Source organism: Mus caroli, chromosome 3, assembly GCF_900094665.2.
Source record: "Mus caroli chromosome 3, CAROLI_EIJ_v1.1, whole genome shotgun sequence".
In the NCBI taxonomy this organism is placed as follows: Eukaryota; Metazoa; Chordata; class Mammalia; order Rodentia; family Muridae; genus Mus; species Mus caroli.
This window is the reverse complement of record NC_034572.1, coordinates 88,951,353-88,973,298: the sequence shown is the minus strand read 5'-3', so window position 1 is coordinate 88,973,298 and position 21,946 is coordinate 88,951,353. Positions and strand designations below refer to the sequence as shown.

Here is a 21,946-nt window from a genome sequence, read left to right as displayed (position 1 = left end):
AAAAAAAAAAAAAAAAAAAAAAAAAAAAAAAAAAAAAAAAAGATGCTGATTTGATTCCAGCATCCATTTGGTGGCTTACAACCACCTGCAGCTACAATTCCAGAGGAAACAGCACCCTCTTCTGGCTATGAAAGACACCACACACATGTCCTGAACACCTGCAGGCAAAACACCCATCATACAAAACGAAGAAAACACAGTTTGAGAAGCCATGATAGTAGTTACTATTGTTTAGTGTGTGTGTGGATGCAGCGTGTGAGTGGCTGGTGCCCACAGGATGTCAGGCTCTATAGAACTAGAGTTATAGATGGCTATTAGCCACCAAGTAGGTTCTGAAAATCAAATCTGGGTCCTCAGGAAGAACAGTTATCTCTCCAGCCCCAAATAAACAAATCTTAAAAAAAAAAAAAAAAAAAGAGCCACAGGGACATGTTCAAATAGATGGTAAACAGGGCTGGAGAGATGGCTCAGTGGCTAAGAGTACTGACTGCTCTTCTTAGCCAGAAGTCCTGAGTTCAATTCCCAGCAACCACATGGTGGCTCACAACCATCTGTAATGGGATCCGATGCCCTCTTCTGGTGTGTCTGAAGACAGCTACAATGTACTCATATAATAAATAAATAAATCTTTAAAAAAAAAAAAAGGATTGTATACACTAGAGTCTCCGAAGGAAATACAAGAGAATATTAGGCAAAATTAATATTCTGTCAAATAATGTCTGGATTATATAGGAAAGAGCCTCTGTGGGGAGGGGAATCCTGGCCCCTGGGCTGGAAAGTTCAGAGTAAAGGGTGGGATGTGCCAGGTAGGGACTGAGGGATGCTGGGAGAACCTGGAGGCTATGTCCACTTTAATATGTTAAATATGCACCTCAGCCAATTGTCCTGGGTCAGAACTTCAACATCAATATTCTCTCATATGTGGAATCTAGGTGTGTTTGTATGTGTGTATTAGGTCAGGAAAGTAGAAAGGTGCCCATAAGGAAAAGCTCTTTAGGGATGAAGATTAGAAGGTAATAGAACACGTGTCAGTGGGAACACGCAGGGTCTACTTAGACAGGGAGGAAGGAAAGTAGCAAGAGGAAGCAGGAAGACAGGGAAGGCACTGACATGGGCACCAGTGAGGGCAGAGTAAAACGACATCTAGGATGAAAAGGTTGTAATGAAACCTATTGTGTGCTATCTTGAGGGGGCAGGGGAATTCCTCCACTGCCTCTAGTTCACTGTGGTGGATTCTTTTTTCTTTTAATACAAGGTCTCTCAGTAGTTCAGGCTGGCCTGGACTCTGTGTGAGTGTACTCCAGAATGGCCTTGTACTGGAGGCATTCCTTCTGTTCCAGCCTTCTGAATACTACGATTTTCTCTCTTTCTCCCTCTCCCTCCCCTCCCTTCTTCCCTCCTTGTTCACCATGTAAGTGCCTGGTGCCCTCAGGGCTAGAAGAGGAGTTACAGATGATTGTCAGCCACAGCGTGGGTGCTTAGATTCGAACCTGAGTGCTATAAATGTGGGCCATCTCTCCCCTTGGTTTGTATCTTTTCCACCTTTTATTGACTGTAACGGGGTAAACCACTGTAACTTATGCTTTGGCTTCTTATCTATCAAATAAGTTGATAATGCCTGCTCCATTGGCCGGCTTTGAGAAGTAAAGCAGTAAGAGAGCTTGGGTCCAGTGATTCTTCAAGCCTTGTTTTTTTTTTTTTTTTTTTTTTTTTTTGGTTTTTCGAGACAGGGTTTCTCTGTGTAGCCCTGGCTGTCCTGGCACTCACTTTGTAGACCAGGCTGGCCTCGAACTCAGAAATCCGCCTGCCTCTGCCTCCCGAGTGCTGGGATTAAAGGCGTGCGCCACCACGCCCGGCTCAAGCCTTGTTTTTGATATTGATCCAAAAAGCACATGGTAACAGGTCCTGGTGCTTGTCCCACACGGCCTGCTCCTCCTGAATTGTCAGAATGCTGGGATCTAGGCATCCCTACTGCAGTGGGATACGGGGATGCGGCCTTGTACATTTCTGTCAGTCTTGGCGGCTACTCTGGACCAGGACTCCTCAAACGGCTTTATTGATACAGAGCCGGAGTCCGGACTCATTGAAGAGGCAGGCAGGAAGAAGAGAGGCGTGGCAAAGGACCACTTCCGTTTCCGGTGACGCTAGCGCTTTCATTTCTTTCGGCTGAGGTGACTAAGATGGAAGCGTTTTGGGAGTCACGGGCTGGCCACTGGGCCGGGGGTCCGACTCCGGGCCAGTTTTACCGCATCCCGTCCACCCCCAGCGGCCTCATGGACCCGGCGTCGGCGCCCTGCGAGGGTCCCATCACTCGGACCCAGTGAGTCGCGCTCTCACCGCTCCGGGAATGGGCGGCGGGCCGGGATGCGGGGACCTCTGATGCGCGGGCGGCAGCAATCGGGGCTCCGGCCTCGCGCTCAGGGACCCTTTTCATGCTTCAGGAACCCCATGGTGACCGGGACATCGGTACTCGGGGTGAAGTTCGACGGCGGAGTGGTGATTGCTGCAGACATGCTGGGCTCCTACGGCTCCCTGGCTCGTTTCCGCAATATCTCTCGTATTATGCGAGTCAACGACAGCACTATGCTGGGTGCTTCGGGAGACTACGCTGATTTCCAGTATTTGAAACAAGTTCTCGGCCAGATGGTGTAAGTCGCCTCCAAGTGGAGCGGACAGCCTTCCGTTTATTATTCCTGTAGGCGGGATGGAGGGACTTGAGACTTTGGGTAATTGTTGAGACATTTGTGAATGTTTGGAATACTTTTTGGCATTGGTGGGGGGGGGGTGTCTTGGATTGTAGAATTGTGTGTAGAACAGGGAGTGGGGTGGGGAACCTGACCTCTGTTATCATTGCTTTCTCAATTGTATTTAAGGATTGATGAAGAGCTGTTGGGAGATGGACACAGCTATAGCCCTAGAGCTATTCATTCATGGTTGACAAGAGCCATGTACAGTCGCCGCTCCAAGATGAATCCCCTGTGGAACACCATGGTCATTGGAGGCTATGCTGATGGAGAAAGGTATTTGATAACTTCCTTGACCGCCTAACCTAGCACCTATGTAGTGTCTCTTCAGTCTTTAAACAGAATGGTTCTTTACACTTCTTTTGGTATTTGTGCTTGTGTAATACTCTGTGTGTGTGTGTGTGTGTTTGTGTGTGCATGCATGCATCTTCTACATTGTGGATTCTAGAGATCAAACTTGAGTCATCGGGCATGCTGGCAAGTGCCCTCACCACCGAGCTATCCTGCTTCCCCACCCTCAGGCTTTTTGACCCCAGAGAATTTCCATCTTTTATTTCAGACCTCCAGGGCTACACAGAGAAACCCCGCCTCGAAAAACCAAAAAAAAAAAAAAAAAAAAAGAGATGGAAGATTAAATCAGTTCTTTGATGTGTTTGTCCCTCTAGCTTCCTCGGTTATGTGGACATGCTTGGTGTAGCTTATGAAGCCCCTTCACTGGCCACTGGTTATGGTGCATACTTGGCTCAGGTAAGTAGTGGGCTTAGCGACGGGGAGAAGAGAAATAGAAATGAGAAGGCAATTAATCTCTTTCCCTTGGAATTCTGATAAGAGACAGGCTGGAATCCTAACATTGGGCAGCTGGTTTTCTTTGTCTAAGGAGAATACATTTACATTAACTTCCAGTGACAAGAAACAGCCTTGGAATGGAAACAGTGGCAGCCCTAGGCCTCCCCACTTTTAAGAGAGTCTTAGCTGGGCATGGTGGCACATATCTGTAATATTAGTGCACAGGAGGCTGAGGCCAGGAGGACCATGCGTTCCAGGCCAGCGTAGGCTGCATAGCAAGACTCACTCCATTTCAAACACAAAACAAAGACTCCTTGGGTTAAGTCACTTGCCAAGGCTGACAGGCAGCCTGGGGTCACCGTGGTGGAGACAACCAGCACCTAAGAGCTGTTTTCTCACTTCTGCGTGCACGTGCACGTGCACATACCTGTACAAAAGAACTCAACGCCAAACAAAGCCAGCACCCAGTTCTTTTGAAACAGTGGGTAGAAAACTCATCCGCTTTGGTGCCTGTTTACAGGGGTGAGAGTAGGTTGCCTTCTGTTAAGCCAGTCTAATTTCTCCAATGTTTTGCCCGCCTGTGTAGCCTCTGCTTCGAGAAGTTCTAGAGAAGCAGCCAGTGCTGAGTCAGACTGAGGCTCGGGAGCTTGTGGAGCGCTGCATGAGAGTGCTGTACTACAGAGATGCCCGTTCGTATAACCGGGTGAGAAATGGGCTGGAAGGTACAAATTCTGGAGCCAGGCATGGTAGTACATGCCTTTAATCCCAGTACTTGGGAAACACGGGTGGGTTGGACTCTGCATTTGAGGCGGGCTTGGTTTACATAGTGAGACCCTATCATTGCACGTTTTGCCTTCTTTCAGTTTCAAATTGCCACTGTAACTGAAAAAGGTGTCGAGATAGAAGGACCACTGTCAGCACAGACCAACTGGGACATTGCTCACATGATCAGGTAAGTAAGCTACAGTAGGAAATGGGTGACAGAGGGAAGCTCTTGACTTTCACAGAATGGCTCTTCTGGAGGCTCAAGCAGAAACTCCGTGTGGATGGTTTTGGAGGGAACCTCTCCAGGTTGGGGGCGGGGGGAACTCTCCAGGTGGGTGGTCTTGGAAATGGGGAGCTCCTTCAGAAGTTGATGCCTTTATCCGCCTTCATTTTCCCTAAATGTTTCTTCTTTTTTAGTGGCTTTGAATGAAATCCAGATGAATGTCCAGAGTGTTGAAGCTTTGTTCTTCTAAACGTGACTGTAGCTGGCTCAAAGGCAGACTTTTGTAAAATAAATCAGTTGTTTGAAGTGTTACACTGAGTTGGATTTTGTGTTTTGAAGCAGGATATCATGTAGCCCAGGCTTGCCTGGAACACAGAAATCTGCCTCCCAAATGCTAGAGGTAAAAGCTTCTGGCATAACTGGCAATTCAGTGTTTATTCTAACATGGTCACACTGAGACCTCAGCTACCAAGTACTGCTTTGTACCATGTCCGTGCTGTTTCCTTTCCTGGAGAGAACCATTTAACTCTTAATGTGTGTGCCCAGAGGTTGTCTTTCTCAATTATGCTCCATTTTCTTATTTGTTTTTGTTGTTGGGTTTTTTTTTTGTTGTTGTTGTTTTGGTTTTTTGTTTTGTTTTGTTTTGTTTTGAAACAGGGTTTCTCTGTATAGCCCTGGCTGTCCTGGAACTCACTTTGTAGACCAGGCTGGCCTCAAAGTCAGAAATCCACCTGCCTCTATCTCCCAAGTACTGGGATTAAAGGCGTGCACCACCATGCCTGGCTTTGACATGGTTTTCATGAACCTGAGCTTATCAGTTCAGCTAGATTGACTGGCCGCCGGGCCTCAGGGGTTCTGTCTCTGCTGCCCTAAGCACTGGGATTGTAAGTATGCATGCCACAGCACATGATGCTGAGTGTTGAACTCAAGTTCTTATGCCTGCAAGGGAAGCACTTGACTGAGCCATTTCCCTAGCCCCTTCACTGAGGCTGGCCTCAGACTCGGGATAGTCCTTTCTGCCTCAGCTTCTCAAGCTACCTGTGGGACTACAGGTGGTGATGGGGGACATTTAGGGTCTCTTACCAAGTATAGGATTCTTCTGCATGACAACAGAGAAGACCCCAGATTGTCATACAGTTTTTGTAGATTTGACTTACGTTTGATAACACAATGGGCTCATACAATATTCTCATTTTTCTCCCATGCACTACATTTTAAAAGAATGTAAGGGGTTATTTTTGTTTTTGTTTGGGAGGGGTTGTTAATGATGGCTGCAAACCTGACTTTTGTTAAAATGCAATTTCAGAGACAGGTATGAGGTATGTATGTAGCAGAGCTACTGTACCAGGGTGGTGCTCAGACCCTATGCCTACACACGTAGCCTCACATTCAGTAGATAGAGTACAAACATCTGATGCTTATTGTAATCTAGCACCTGGTTCTTTGAAAGCATGTGTTCATTAGGAAACCTTGAATGGGGAGCTGCAGAGATGGCTCGGCATCCAAGAGGGCGGGCTTGACTTGAGTTTGAGCCTCAGTACCATGTGAATGTGTGGCTCACAAGCATCTCACTGCAATTCCAGGGGACATCCGATGACTGGCCTCATGAGCGCCTGCACTTGTATACATACTCACATACATACACATAACCAAATAAAATCATTACAAAAACCTAAGTGGGGCAGGGAGGTGGCTCAAGTTGCTAAAGCACTTGCTGAGTGTGAAGACCTGAATTTGAATCTCCAGAACCCATAGAAAAGCTGGACAAAATAGCTCAAGTACTTGTAATCCCAAATGGCATGTAGAGGCAGGAGAGGCCCTGTAAGCTCCAGGGCCAGGTAGGTAGCTTGGCATAGCAAACAGAAGAACAAAAGTCTCTCAGATACGGTGGCGAGTGAAGACTGAAGACCCACACTTGTGCCTGTATTCACATACACCTGAAGGCCCAAGTTTAATCCCCAGATGACTCAAGAGTTGTCCTGACCTTTGTGCATGATTTAATGGTATGAGGTGCCAACAGTCAATACACAAAAACAAAAATGAATTCTAAGTGTAGTTGTTTCAGCTGGAAGTCAGTCATGTCCTATCCCTGGGGTGGTTTTAAACCCTGATTTATTTTTGTATTTTGGTGTTTTCCAAGACAGGATTTCTTTGTAACTGGCTGACCAGGTACTCATTATAACCAGGCTAGTCTCAAACTCAAAGATATATCTGTCTCTGCCTCTCCAGTGCTGGGATTAAAGGTGTGTGCCACCACCGTCCCACTGAACCTTGATTTCTAAAAATGACAATCACGGGTCTTCTGCATGGCACTATCGAGCGAGGCACAGACAGCTGCAGACACGTTCACGCAAAGAAAATCGTGGGTGGTCAATTGGGAACTTTGATATACTTAACACAGAAAGTTGTCAATAAATACATGTTTATTGATTAAACTGAATTATAAAAAACAAAACCAAAAAAACTTCCTTCTACTACTAAGCCATGCAGGCAGAGTCCACAAAGACAACTTGCTTGCCAAAACCCAGTTGATTCACGGTTACCATGATCTTTAAAAAAAGGAAAAAAAAAAAAAAACAACCAAAAATTACCCATCCAAAGTCAATGTGCAGAGGCCAGGAACCCAGCTCTGCTAAGGCTGTGGCTGCTGCAGAGACGACCAAAGAGGATTAGGCTGTAGATTGAAGTGACCATTTACAGTTCTCCAGCTTTCTCAAAGGCAGAAGGTTGGCTTTGAAGTGTAGTCCGTCACCAATAAAATGGCATTGCGCAAAAAGCTGGGGACCAGCCCAGGTGGCTCCTCAGTTCAGATCTCCAACGCCATGGGTTTAGAGCAGGCCAAACTTCTGGGATCAGTCCTGTTCACTATGTTATAGTGTGCTGGGAGTTAAAAAGACAAAACAAAATCTGCAGGGAAAGCACTGGTGGTCACAGACGCCACCCCTGTGCCACCAGGCGGGCATGTCTTGAGTATCTCCCAGTCTATGAAAGCCTATTCAATGGGGACACATAGAAAAAAAGTTTATAAATCCATTTCCTCTTGTTTTATTAAATGCTCCACTTATGTACACTTTAAAGATGAACCACTTACACACGTGTGCAGGCTGCCTCCTTGGCTCACAGGAGGAAACTCTGAACGCCTCAGGATGGATAAGAACGGTGTGGCTGTGGGGGAGGTTTGTTCTCCTCTATGGTACAGTACATTTTGGTTTATCACCATGAGTACATATTTTCTTAAAAAAAATCCCTCATGCAAACTGTAGAAAATTTTTCCTTGAAGTTGGCAGTGAAAAATAAAGATTCATGTCTTTCTCTGTGCACACCTCTATGCTTTTCACATCCGTTTCTTCTCTGAATATGAGAGGAACAGGAAAGTCACGTGTAAGCAGGAGATGAAGCACTCTGTCTTTTTAGTTCAACACTTAACATATGCCAGTTATACCTGTGATGAGCAGGTGTGCCGTCAGAGCGAGCATAACAGGACAAAGTTCTAGAGAGAAGGGACTACGCCACGGGGCTTGTTGAAGACAGAGACTAGGAATGGCTTCCACCTGAAACACTCATCACCTCACTCAGTACCTCTGCTTTCCAGGGACACATGTGCTCCTTTGTCCAGAGTGAAGGATGTTGTGAAAAATCAGGAAAGGGGTCAAGGGTTACAAGTGCAAAAAATATTGTTTCTGTTATATTTTGGTGGAGGGTGGTGAGGACAGAAAAGTCTATCCATTCTATATGTTCAAGGTGGTTCATGCACGCTTTAAAGCCACAATTTTATATCTAGAGCTGCTGAAGAAGCCAGCACCTCTGGGGAGGGGGGGTGGGGGGGGGAAGAAGCAGAAGGAAAGAGTTCAGTGGGATTCATTTTTCATTTTCATTTTTATATAAAAGTGTTAAGACCACAATGAAAAAAACTTATCCACATATGTAATAGTCAGTTTGTCAGCTACATATTCTTTCTTTCCATCTGCAGCAAAGTTCTCATGTTAACAATGATTAGATAGTATCATGCCCAAAGACATTGGCCACACAGTAAAACAAACAAAATCCAGAAATACTATGATACAATTGAGGTAAACGGGGAAATGAAACAACTTAATATCTGTCCACAAAGGATTGTTTTCCTAGATTTTGTCAGAAAAATAGCAAACACAGTGATTTAAATTAAAGAAGAAAAAAAAGGGTCACAAAAACATGTTTTTAGGAGTAACCAATGGGCCAGCTCCTTGGCTCAGAACTGATCACTACCGATGTTCCTAATAACCCACAAATTCACAGGAAGAGTCAATGCTGGGAGTGGCGGCATAAAATTGAAACTATAAACCAAGCACCCCACTGGTACCCATCTTGTCTAAGCCCCTCTAACCTCCCTCACCTTCCTTCCTGACTCCATAGCTTCCAGAGCCTCAGCACCTAGATCTCCATCAGATCAAGGTCAGCTTCCTCAAAGCCATAGAAAGACTCCGTCTCACTTTCCCCCTCAAAAAGCTGGTGAAGGCTTTCAGGCTCGACTGTCTCTTCAGGAGATGACCTGGGTCGGGGGGCAGAAGCCGAGTGCTCCTCAGACTGTTCTCCATTTAGCTTTAGCTGCTCCTCTAGGGAAGCAATGAGCTCCTCCTGCATGTCAGCGTTGCGTGTGGGTGAGTTAACGTTGCCATCGGGACCTGGCAGAACACTAGCCACAAGGAAGGACCGCTGAACTAGCTCTGGGGAGTCCCCAATGACACCCAGCACCTCACCTAGCCAGACCAACACCAGCTGAAGCAAGACATCAGAATCACAAGCAGCATCAGCCATTTCCCGAGCCTGTTCCTTCCACTTTTTGTGCAGGAAGTTCTTAACAGTTCGTTTGATGCATACATCTAGTGGCTGGATTTTGGAGCTACAACCGGCGGGGACCACCGCAGGCAAAGTGCTAGAGGCACTGAGCAGGGCCAGTACTTCTTCTGACAAGTGAGTGCGATGACAGTCCATCACTAACATGCTTTTGCTGTGCTGACAAGCTGTGTGCTTCTTCCATACACGGGTCGACCAAAGCTCCATGATTTCGTCGTCACTGTAGCCACTGTCTTTGGCCTCTAGTAATATAGAGTCTGGCACATTAGCGAGCCGATTTGCTTGTCCTCGGAAGAAAACAAGGGTGGGGAGGACAGTGCCATCTGCTAGGATAGACAGCACGACGTCACACCAAGGCTCCCCTGTGCCCACTGTCTGAAGAGCGTTCTCCTTTCGGTCATCACTGCTCAGCACCTCTGTGTCCAGGAACAAAGAGATCTCATCAATAGCCACAATCATAGACAAAGGTAAGTCCTGATTGTGAATCTGCCGCTGCACAAACTCAATGAAGAGTCCAGCATTTTCTGCTACATGCTTCGGTAACGTGTGGGCGACAGCTCGCCGGGCATGGGGAGTGAGGTGGTGCCGAAGCATGAAGCGCACAGCCCACTCATAGGAGATCTTAAACCCCCCTTCCAAAGAGCGTCCAATTTTGGTGGCTTTCTGAAACAAGGTCTCCTCATTTACAGGGAGCTGCTGCTCTCTCTGGATCAGCACCCATTCAGCCAGTTTTTCTTCTGCCTCAAAGCTGAGATATTTGCCCTCTAAGTTCTCTCCCTGAGAGGCTTGGAAGCGTCGAAGCCAACGACGGATTCGCCGCTGGGGGTTTCGAAAGTGTTCAGCCGCCTGTTCGGTGTTGCAGCACAGGGCAAACAGTACTACCCGAAGCTTCTTCACGGACAGCTGCTCTTTCTTGCCAACCCCACTGCCACCTCCACCACCTGATGCTGGCTCAGGATCCTGGGTGACAGGGCTTCCTTCTTCCTGTTCACTGACATTCAGACACTCAGTCCCCTCTGTGGCCGAGGGTGGCAGGGCGGAGGGCTGTGGGTGAGTGGGGGTTGCTGGTGGGGTTGCAGTTGAGGCTGGGGATGGAAGTGCCTGGAGCACAGGACCTGCCAGCTCTTGGGGCTCCGCTGGGGTGACTCCTACAGGCTTCACAGTGGCAGCTTTGTTAGGGACGAGGGGAGGTGGAAGATATGTATTCTTCATGCTCCAGTCCAACACTCGTTCAGGAGCCTGGCCAGGCCTAAAGGAATGGGTATGGGAGCAGAGAGCAGAAATGTCAGTTACACTTCAGGAGTTAAATCACAGTATTAGGAAGAACAGACATTGTGCAAAGTGTCCATGAAATGAGCATTACCTTAAGTGAGACATCCAACTGAGCCCTGGGAAAATGAGATTGGGAAAAAATGGTTAGCTCACTGGGGAGAAATGAAAAGCATTCCATAGATATATCTTGGAATTTCAACATGCTACCCCCTTAATCGGCTCTTACTATAGCCAGCCTTCCCAGGTTAGAATGCTTATAGTCTGCTATAGTGTGCATCTAAACAGTGAATGGGTGAGGCCAGAGGAAGATGCTCCTCCTGGCTCATACAGTATGACATCTTACCCGCAGTACCAGTTTCCCCCTCTTACCCCGTGGTAAGATGTTGCTAGATCTGTGGGAGGGGTTGAACACTAAATGCTTGGCCATGGCATCTCCCACGGAGGTAGCAAAGGTACACGAAGTGCAGGCCAGCTTGATTCCACTGTGGGAAGAGGAGAGAAGAGGACCAAGAGTGTATTAGATACAAACAGCAATTAACACTAAACAAAGTTAAACTTTGAGGTTTAATATGGGAGTGAGTCACATAACCACTTTATATAATAAAAGACTTGATATTATTAACAAAAGAGCACCAAAAAGTGTTTTATTACCTTACAGAATTTTTAAACAAAGCCAAATACTTGGGACTTTTCCGTGGAACATGATTGCTGAGAAAGACAAAGAAGCAGAGAGTTACAACCAATGACAATGTCCAGCCAAAGAGACACCTTCACAATCCACACCAGTTTGACCATCAGGCTTCTCAAACTTCAATATAAACACAAAATAACTGGAGGATCAATTACAATTCACATTTTAATTCAGGCCTAGATAAAAATGATGTCACTGAGAGGCCTGCTCTTTTCTAAGGTGAAGTGGAGGGAGTGTGGATATGGGGTGGAGGGGAGGCTGGGGGAAAAATACTAGGGGGAGGGGAAACTGCTGTTGGGATGTAATATACGAGAGAATTAAAAATATAAAAAAGGATTAGCATTTCTAACAAGCTCCCATCCAATGCTCGGGCTACACTTGCAGTAGGGAGACCCTAGGGGATTATGTAGAGCAGACTAACAGAGCCAACTCAATATGGTTTGTTCTATTACCTTCCGAGAAGAGATGGACACACAGCTTTAAAGTTGAAGAAAAAAACAAAATAGAAATGGGAGGGAATTAAATAAGTTTTGGACTCCAAACTAGAAATCCTGGTTTCTCATGACTTACTTAATCATGTGATTGGCATAAGCTCTAGAGCAGCAGGTGCTGTAGCGACAGAGAGAACAATGCACATAGGTAGGGAAATGATTAGGGAAATCTGGAATCTCAAAGCTGCACTCCAGACATGTCTGCCGGCCCATGACGCTCCTGTCAAAAACAAAACTGTCATTACTTCCTCAGGTATCACATAAGCGTAAGATTTTGACCCTGAAAGAGATTGTATCTGATTTCTTTGGCTATTAGGAAATACCCTGCCCAGATAGTCCCCACCCGCCTATCATTTAGAAGGAGGCACTGACATTTTCCTAACAGCTCTCTTCTGGATATTGCGCTGGACAGGGGGATAAAGGAAGACAGGTAGGGGGTCAGTGGAGGTCAGCGCTGCTGCCTCCTGCAAGGTGCCAGAAGGTGCATCATTTGAAGACACAGGAACAGTTCTCGGCTGCCCCCGGGAAGCCCGGATTGTCACCTGAGAACCAAGGGAAGAACAGTTAGCTAGGTGACACTCATAGGATGACACTAGATGACACTCACAGGAAACCTCAGGGTTCTGTCCACACCTACGCTTACTCTCCCTGAGTCTGTGACAGCAACCTTGGCAAACTCTTACCTTGGTGCCTGGTTTCAAGCCTTCCAGTTGCTTAGGCTTACGGAAGGTTTTATGGTGCTGCAGCTTGTGTTCAATTTTGTCCTTGGCAAAGAGAAACTGCAGCCGGCATTTGTTGCAGTGATAAACATTTCTCTTCTGAAGTGAAGAAAAGCAAAACAGACAAGAATCGCTTAAAGGTTTCTAGTGAATCAAAACCAGCACCTCTCTCCTTCCTTTCTGTTTGGAATTTACTAAGAATAAGAAAAGAACCAGGCAAGATCACTGAGAACTGCTATCTCACACCCTGACAAAGTGAAGGCCGAGACACACAGGTTCTCAGTCACGCCTTGGAGTGCATGGTCAGTGGCACACGCCTGCTCAGCTAGGTCACCTTAGCACCACAGACAGTACTATCTATTCCTGGACGGTCTTCTTGATTTTTAAAGCACACAAAAACATAGATGATGTCAAGTAAACAATAGAACAACTCAGACTCTCATTCTGTCCCCTCCACCTTCTAGGTCTGCCTTTAATTCTTGGTTGTTGGTTCATTTCCACAGACATCTTTTCACTGGCTATGTATATGAACAACCACAGAGCAAAGCTTTCTTTGGTTTCTTTCTAGTGGTGTTAGGGATGCAAGCAAAAAGCTGAGATCTTCCTTATGTTAGGCAAGCACCTATCACCAAGACTTTCCAGCCATACCCCTTTAAAGACCACATACAAAGCATAGTACTCCCCTTTGTATTCTTGCTTCCCCCCCTTTTCCAGGAGGTGGAATGTGGGGTAGGGGGCTTAATACATCTTTATATACAGTTGTTTTTGAGTATGCAGCTTGACAAAGGCAGTGTTTGTTTCAGGAGCCACTCTTACTCCCTTGCTATCTCACTTAACCCATCTCTGCATTGTAAATATATATAATTTTAGCAATGCCTCTTGACTCCATCCCTTTTCTCTACTTCAAAAGCCAACAACCACTAATATGGCCTACCTGATTAAAGCCTTTGGGTAATCTTTTCCCTCTGCTCTAGCTTGGACTTAGTTTACTTAGTGCTGGCAGTGTAAAATCTTAAACCTATCACTGCAGAACTTGAATCCTTTTCCTAGCCTAGGAGAATCCCCATAATCTATCCGCACATAGCTTCCAACATGTACCTTGTACTCTACCGTTTGCTCTAAACACTCTTTACCTCCCTACACACTGGCTCTGTCCTATTTTTTTTTTTAAAGATTTATTTATTTATTATATGTAAGTACACTGTAGCTGTCTTCAGACACTCCAGAAGAGGGCATCAGATTTCGTTATGGATGGTTGTGAGCCACCATGTGGTTGTTGGGATTTGAACTCCGGACCTTCGGAAGAGCAGTCGGCGCTCTTAACCACTGAGCCATCTCACCAGTCCGCTCGTCCTATTTTATTCCCCACCATTATTCATCCTTCAGACCTGAAACAGCACTTCTTTCTGGATATTCCTTCAGTTCCCAGAATAGATGCTTCTCTGTATCTTCCCCTATTCACAAAGCCCTCATGTTTGTGTGTGTGTGTGTGTGTCTGTGTGTGTGTCTGTGTGTGTGTGTGTGTGTGTGTGTGTCTGTGTGTGTATTTTCCTTTTAACACTAAACCTCTAACATCTAACCTAGTGTGTAGGAAGAAACAAGAACTGAATGATGTTTGCTAACACAATATTATCTTCTCTACCAACATTATTTATCTATCTCAACCCTGTCCCTAGGAGCCAAAACCTCAAATAAGAATACAGGATTGCTTGTGCTTGATACCTGGTGCCTCATGTAGTGTTGCTGGAAGGCATTGCCATTTTTGAAGACTTTTAGGCAATACGGGCAAAGCAAATGCCGAGTATCTTCATGGATCATCCGAAAATGGACATCTACCTCAGAGTAGAGGGAGGAGCGATACTGACACACCTGAGTTATTCAAGAAAGAAAATAAGGGTAAGGTGAACAACTGGAGCCATAAAGAGAAATAACAACAAAGATTGATCCAGGAGTATTCTTAAATGCACAGGTGTCACTGTTCTGGATCTGCACGGGAGATCTATGTGGATGGTAAGCTTAGCTGTGATGGAGACAGTAAAGGGCAGCAGAGTCTGGTAACAACCCACACTCTCTAAGACAGAAAAGCATCCTCTATCCTGAGACGGGCTCGGGAGACGGCTCTTGGTATGCACTGAGTCCCCTGTCTGGGTGTTATCTTCTACAAAGTCCTACCTATAGGAGCTGCACTATTACTCTTCCCATCGCTCTTCAGAGCTCATAAATGGAAGCTGTACAGTGGGTATTTAGAAATATCCATTAGTGTATTGTTTACAATCAGTTTGAAAAAGGCATTACCTGACAAACATAAGGCATCTCTCCAGGCTTGTGCGTGTCCTTCATATGCTGGAGGAACAAGGGCTCACTTTCAAAGGCCCACTCACAGATCTTGCACTTGGCTGGAAGAAGAAAAATCATTGAGACATGGACTTGGATCTCTCTCTCTCTCTTTGGTTTTTTGAGACAGGGTTTCTCTGTGTAGCCCTGGCTGTCCTGGAACTCACTCTGTAGACCAGTCTGGCCTCAAACTCAGAAATCCACCTGCCTCTGTTACCCAAGTGCAAGACCATATCTCTTAAGATCCACCGACACATCACATCTGTACACTGGTTCTGCTCTAACATTTGTGTTGCTGATGATAATATCCCTCTCTCTAACTCAGCCTTTTAACAAAGCTCTAGTCTAGGAGACTGTGAACTATTTGCATTTTAAACCAGACATTCCCTCTTTGCTCCTACCTTGAAGTCACATTCGCCTTCTGTCCATTTCCTATCTCTTATTTCTTTAGGACATACCCACTGTGACCTAGACTGCCACCTCTGTTATGATAGACAAGAACATGGTAGAAACCCTCACAACTGACTGCTGCCCATCAGCTTCCAATCCATCTACAGCATGGGTCTCTCACTGCCGAGTAAGTGCTTTCAAACCACAACATGAGTTTAAGCCTATACCCAGGAACAAAGATGTTCATTTATAAATAATTCATAAATATCTACTGACTGTCCATGAAGTACAAGGAAGAATTTGTTCTGAAATGGCTGACAAACACTAAGAGATGTTTGCTTTTTTGTTTTTGTGACAGGGTCTTACTACACAACCCTGTATAGCCTGCAACGCTTATGTATATAATGTAAATTAATGTTATCATAATCATAACGCTTATGATAAACCTGCAACTCAGATTTCTATCATTCTGTCCCTGCCTCCCAAGTGCTGGTGTTAATGGTGTATATAATGTCACTTCTCTTTCAGTATGAGCAGATTCAAGAGAATTATGCTCAGAAATTTGTCAAGCTTGATTAAAAGGATATGATTCTAAATTTTTGGTAAAATTTTTAATTGCTTCATATTTTGAATTATAAAGTATGGCTAGCAAAAGAGCTATATTTGTCTGTGTTTTCCTTTGTCCACTGGTCTTTCAAGTTTCTGCAAATATAAACATAGACTTAAAGTTTTAAGTATTTATTAGACAATGAATGGCCCACCCTCTGAATCTTTCTAACTCCTTCCTATATTTAAAACTAAAAGTTTATCACCATGTTTTGTGAAACCTGGCGACAAAATCTTTTCCCCTATCGTAATGATCTTACCCATAATAGCTATCATATAAGACATGTTTGTAATATTATCTTATTTTGAGATAGGACCTTACTATGTAGGCCAGGCTTGCCTTGAACTAAGTGGCCTTCCTACTTCTGCCTTCAATGAGCCTCTAAATCTAACATATAATATTGTCTTACTCTACATACTATAATTATATAAGCTCCTATACTTAAGATAATTTGCATTTTCAACAAAATTGACAATCCTTTAAGAAATATTCTGAATAAAAAGGGAGAGATGGCTCAGTGGTTAAAGTATATTAAAAGCAGTAACTGCTTTTGCAAAGAACTGGAGTTCAGTTCCCAGCATCCACACTGGGCAGCTCACAAGCATCTTTAATTCCAGCTCCAGAATCTGGAAGCAGGGCAGAGGTGGTGCATGCCTTTAATCGCAGCATGGGGGGTGGGAGTGGTGAATAGACTGGGAGGCAGAGGCAGGCAGATCTCTTTGAGTTCTAGCCCAGCCTGATCTACAGAGTGAGTTCCTGAACAGCCAGGGCTACACAGAAAAGCTCTGTCTCAAAAACTAAACCAACCAACCAACCAACCAACCAAGAAAGAACTCAACTCAATAGAAGCTTATGTTTCACCCAGCACTCAGGAGACAAGAGGCAAGCAGATCTCTGTGAGTTTGAGGCCAGCCTGGTCTACAAAGTGAGTCCAGAATAGCTAGGGCTACACACACACAGAAACCCTGTGTCTAAAACAAACAAACAAACAAACAAACAAACAACAAATGTATGTTTTAAGCAGATGACTTCTGTTATTCTAAGTGTTTGGTGTTGTTCCTATTTTGTAAAACCTGTAACTAACATTCTAGCTCACCACCTACTATTTCACGGACAACACCAATTTAATAGCAAAGTACTTTAAAATCATGCTTGTTAGAAAATAGAGAAAAGTACTCCTGTATTACTATTATCTGGGTATAATGAGCTCTCTGCTAGTGCCATTTAGTAAGCAAAGAAAACATAGATCCCACCCCTCTGCTGGAGTTTGAGTTTTCAAACTTACTAGTAGATTCATAGGGACTATGAACATTTTCCAAGTGGCACTGGAGCTGGAAAGGGGTGGAAAACTGGCGGTAACAGTGCTGGCAGATAGTGTGACCATCCACCTCACCATTCTGTTGATCAAGTTCTACGTGGTGCTTCATGTGGTTCATGAATCTGTAGCACAGCACAAAGAGAAAGTACAGAAAACTAAGTCAGCAGTCGATGAAAGATATGATACAGTTATGAACAAATATGATTTGCTCCCCAACTACAACTCCCTCCATTTGGGAGAGTCTTTTTCTGAGCCCAGAAAGATGGTCCTTTACAAATTCTGTGTATTTATGTGTGTCTGTGTATAGGGTCATTCATACAAGTGCTGAAGGAGGCCGTAGCTGAAGTTACAGACATTTGTGAGCCACCTTATGTGGATACTGGGACTTGAACTCAGGTCCTCTGTAAGAGCAGAATGCACTTTTAATTTCTGTGCCCTTTCTCCAGCTCCATATTAATAGATACTTCTTAAAATAATTTATTTTTACTTTACATGCATTGAAGTTTTGCTTATGTATACATCTATACTTACATCTCCATCCATCCATCCATATCTATATATGTGAGGGTGTCAGATCCAGGAGTTACAGACAGTTCTCAGCTGCCATGTGGGTGCTGGGAACTGAACCTACGTGCTCTGGAAGAATAGTCAGTGCTCTTAACTTTGAGCCATCTGTCCAGCCCCCATATAACAAGTTCTTTTTTTGTTTGTTTGTTTGTTTGTTTGTTTGTTTTCGAGACAGGGTTTCTCTGTGTAGCCCTGGCTGTCCTGGAACTCACTTTGTAGACCAGGCTGGCCTCGAACTCAGAAATCCACCTGCCTCTGCCTCCCAAGTGCTAGGATTAAAGGTGTGCGCCACCACGCCCGGCCATAACAAGTTCTTAAAACTAAAAGAATATTCTGTTCAAGGAGACTGTGTTCCTTACTCAAAGTTAAAGGTATCTCTTATTACCATAATGAAATAATTCAACAGTATTGCCCACTAAAAATTCTAACAAGACTGTCTAAGTCAGGTGGTGGTGGTGGTGGTAAATGCCTTTAGTTCTAGCATTCAGGAGAAGACAGATCTCTTGAGTTTGAGGCCAGCCTGCTCTACAGAGTGAGTTGCAGGACAGCCAGTTATACACAGAAAACCCATTTCAAAAAAAACCATAAAAGAAGAAAGACTGCATCATAGTTAATATTTCCCAAAAGAAAAACTTAACTATGTAATAAGAACACTTGTGCACTTCTGTGCAGGCTGTTGTTTCAAGCTTACCGAATGTTGTTCTTTAGCCTCTTAGTACAATGAGGGCATCGGAAAGACGTGGCAACCTTAGGAAAGCTCGTGAGCTGGGCTGCTTTGCCCCCATCCCGTCCGTAGTAGAAATCATCGACCAGCATAATAAGCTTGGTCTGGACAGCATCTCCAGCATTCTCATTTGGCTCTGGTACTTTGGTAGGTGGTGAGAGAGCAGGAATTGGTGTAGAGGAGGGTGTGGAAGTAACAGGGGCTGTCTTCTCAGGGGACGAGGGCTTTGCTGCCGATGGGACACTGGGCTCTGCATCGAGGGACTTGCCTTTCTTTTGGTACTCAACCATTTCAGGGCAGCAGTACTGTAAAAGAAACGACATCAACATTCCATTTATCAGGAACTAGGACGAGATAATAAATCCATCATGTCACTTACAGTCCTTTGGAATGCTTTGTTAATGTAGGTAATAAAGGACATGTTTTTGGACACTGGGATCTTATTTAAGCTGTCTAGGCTAGGCCACTGGTTCACAAAATCCTTCTGCCTCAGCCTACTGGGTAGCTGGGACTGTAGGCATTTGCCGGCACACTGAGCTGGGTTTAAGGTGGTCTTCGTCCAGCTTTCATCTCATTTCCTTCAGTGGCCCCAAGAGTTTACACTTCTCTTTTCCATGTCCACACAGCCTCAAGCCTTGTACCTCTCACTCACTGCTCCTCTCCCGCCTTTCTTGAGTCTTGAACTAGCATCACTTGACTCTAAGCTTTCTAGAGAAAGATGGTCCAACTGCTCCATTTGGACTGATACAAGAAAATTGAACGACGACAAATAAAGCAGGGACAAGGTAACAGGTTTTCATACTCCCAGTGATGGAGTTAAAATGGAGCTGAGGTCTTATTTGACAAACTTGCTGTCCTATGAGATCAGATCGATCACGTAAGACAGTAAGTGCTCAATCACCTATTGGCGGTCTTTATATGTATTTTATCACAGTCCCAGTTTTCATAGCCCTATTCTACAACAAAACACAAGAAAGAACAGCTTTTACAAGTTTCCAAGCCAATTTAAGCATCTGCTTTTCATGATTCCAGTATTAGAAGAGGTAGAAGAGGCCACTTAAGCTGGATCTTTATCATGGGTGGTATCACTTACACACATGTGACCTCTCAAAGCTTCAGTAACACGGAACTGGGCATTACACCGTGGACATATTTTCCGTCCACCGTCCTGGAGGTCAAACACTGGGATGGAAGAGGTCACTGGAAGAAGGGACAAGAATTGTTAAGATTAGTAAAGCATATGGGGACGAGACTGCACAGTCCCTGAGGAGAGAGCCAAGAGTAAAGAGCAAGCATGAGAGGCACTGTGTGTGAGACACAGTCCCTTTTCTGTTCTAACTCTAGGCCAGGGCTGGCAAACTGATGCCCAGAGACCATCTCAACTAGCAGCCAGTTTCTATTTTGATTCATGAGCTACAAATGCCACACCCCCTTTTTTAAACCACCAACTCCAATTAGGTAAAGTTTTTTCTTTCTCTCCCATTTATGGTTTTCTGGTTTGTTTTCAGAGAGCATCTTTGTGTAATCGAGGCTAACACTGACCTCATGATTAACCTGTTTCCACTCTCAAGTGCTGGGATAACAGGCATGTACCATGTGCTTGGCAGACATTTTCTTTTTAAAAACTGTAATGGAACTGAGCACAGCGATGTATACCTGTAAATTCAGTGCTTGGGAGGGGAAAAGAGGATCAAGTTCCAGGCCAGCTTCGTCTATGTATCTAGTTAGAGGATCTGAAGTCCCAGGCCAGCTCGGTCTATACTATCTAGTTACAGACCATTTGGCTTACAAAGGGACAGCACATTTAAAAGCAAAACTATGTATCAATTGTGACACTATGATACACAGAAAGCAGCACTCAGAGTGTAACTAGCTTCAAGTCAGCTTCAGGGGAGGAAGTACATTCATGTATAATTTCCAGAACTTGTCTCAACTTATAAAATGGAAACTATTTTGGGGGACAGTTTTATCTAAGACAGTGCCTGCCTCTTGTAGTCCACACCAGCCTTAAAGATAAGATACAGTTGTGGCTGGCTGTGAATTCCTGATCCTCCCGTCTACCCACGCCAGGAGCTAGGACTACAACGGGCCTTTCTGACCAGGATCTTCCTTATGCAACCCTGGTTGGTCTGGACTTTGATACCATCTCACAGAGCCTAACAATGCCTTTAAAGTTCTCCATGTTGTATTGTGTCAAAAATACTTCCTATACTTACAAGTAACATTATATGCACTACACAGGTTATATTTAGGAATATGCATGTATATACAAATACATATATGTATATAATAACAACTGATGGAAGGAGGTCATAAGTTTGTAGAAGGTGGGGGAGGGATATGTGGGAAGGTTTGGAGGGAGGAAAGGGAAAGAAGAAATATAATTAAAATATAGTCACAAAAGTAAATAAAAAAAATTTCTGGAAAGAAAAAAAAAGAGTTCCTTTTTAAGCCTAAGCACTATTGACTATTGTGTGAACATAACACATATCGTTCGTTCATCCACTCAGGACTGCAATGTGAATTAGGCTGTTCCCACCTTTTGCCAATTGTGACTGACATTGCTGTGAGCACAGGTTACAGGTTTCTGTTCTAGACTCTGCTGTCAATTCTTTTCAATCTATGCTCAAACACCAAGCTTCTAAAGCATATGGAAACTTAAAAATGTTGTGGAGACGCGTCATACTATTTCTCACAGTATCTGAACAGTGTTATGTCCTTGCCAATAGTACACAGAGGTCCACTTCCTCTATATCCTCACCTGAATGTCACTTAAATCTATTGTGTGTGTGTGGTCAGTTCTGTCCTTCAGTGTGGGTCCCAGAGATCAAACTCATGCTGTCTGTCAGGTATGGCAGTGTGCAGCTTTGCATGCTGAACCATCTTACCCTACCAGCCCATTCTGTTACTTTTGAAAACAACTGGACAGATGGCTCAGGTATTAAGAACACACAGTGCTACACAAACATCTTTAACTCCAGTTTAAGGAGGCCTGATGCCCTTTTCTGGCTCGTATGGGCACCAGGCATGCACACATATGAAGGCAAAACACCCATACACAACAAATAAGAAAAACTGAAAAAAAGCAAAACAACAACAAAAAACAATTATAGCTTCCTCTAACTATATTCCGACACTTCCTTTTATTATATTCTGAATTATTCAACTTCGATCCACATATTTCATGAAGAAAGAGTATAATCATTTGGCTAGATCAAGGCACTACTTTCTCATAATCTTAGATCTTCTCTGAAGAGATCATTTTCCTAGTTACACACCATCTTCTTTTTCAGCCAACATACAAAGGAAGTTCCTTGTGGCAGTTTCATGCACACCCAGTCTTGGTTGATCCTCTCTACACATGTCTGCTCCTTTCCTTTACCTACCCCTGGTCCTGCTTACAATCCCAGGACTCCCCTCCACTTCCTATCACATGGGTCTATTAATATCTCCTCCCTGATTGCTCTATTTTGGGGGGGGGG

General features: G+C 44.5%; 2 protein-coding genes across 6 annotated transcripts in view; one reads left to right on the top strand and one right to left on the bottom strand.

Annotated features, from left to right (window-relative positions):
* The first annotated feature begins 2,131 nt into the window (after window positions 1-2,131).
* Psmb4 (proteasome subunit beta 4) lies at window positions 2,132-4,830 on the top strand. Its single transcript, XM_021157812.2, has 7 exons — window positions 2,132-2,320; window positions 2,442-2,648; window positions 2,874-3,020; window positions 3,410-3,491; window positions 4,117-4,233; window positions 4,394-4,482; window positions 4,713-4,830. The coding sequence occupies exons 1-7, from the start codon at window positions 2,181-2,183 to the stop codon at window positions 4,723-4,725; spliced, it is 795 nt and encodes a 264-aa protein (XP_021013471.1). The 5' UTR covers window positions 2,132-2,180; the 3' UTR covers window positions 4,726-4,830.
* Window positions 4,831-7,054: 2,224 nt separating this feature from the next.
* The window catches only part of Pogz (pogo transposable element derived with ZNF domain), a 60,841-nt gene continuing 45,949 nt past the window's right edge, over window positions 7,055-21,946 (bottom strand). For all 5 annotated transcript variants that reach the window (XM_029475117.1, XM_029475118.1, XM_021157778.2 and 2 more), the window contains 12 exons: window positions 19,558-19,664; window positions 18,432-18,769; window positions 17,141-17,295; window positions 14,820-14,920; window positions 14,247-14,393; window positions 12,489-12,623; window positions 12,178-12,347; window positions 11,885-12,025; window positions 11,275-11,331; window positions 10,993-11,105; window positions 10,715-10,739; window positions 7,055-10,600 (listed from right to left, as the gene is read on the bottom strand). In XM_029475117.1, coding sequence (XP_029330977.1) covers window positions 8,929-10,600; window positions 10,715-10,739; window positions 10,993-11,105; window positions 11,275-11,331; window positions 11,885-12,025; window positions 12,178-12,347; window positions 12,489-12,623; window positions 14,247-14,393; window positions 14,820-14,920; window positions 17,141-17,295; window positions 18,432-18,769; window positions 19,558-19,664 — 3,161 coding nt within the window. In that variant the 3' untranslated portion in view covers window positions 7,055-8,928. The remainder of the gene's footprint in view (window positions 10,601-10,714; window positions 10,740-10,992; window positions 11,106-11,274; window positions 11,332-11,884; window positions 12,026-12,177; window positions 12,348-12,488; window positions 12,624-14,246; window positions 14,394-14,819; window positions 14,921-17,140; window positions 17,296-18,431; window positions 18,770-19,557; window positions 19,665-21,946) is intronic.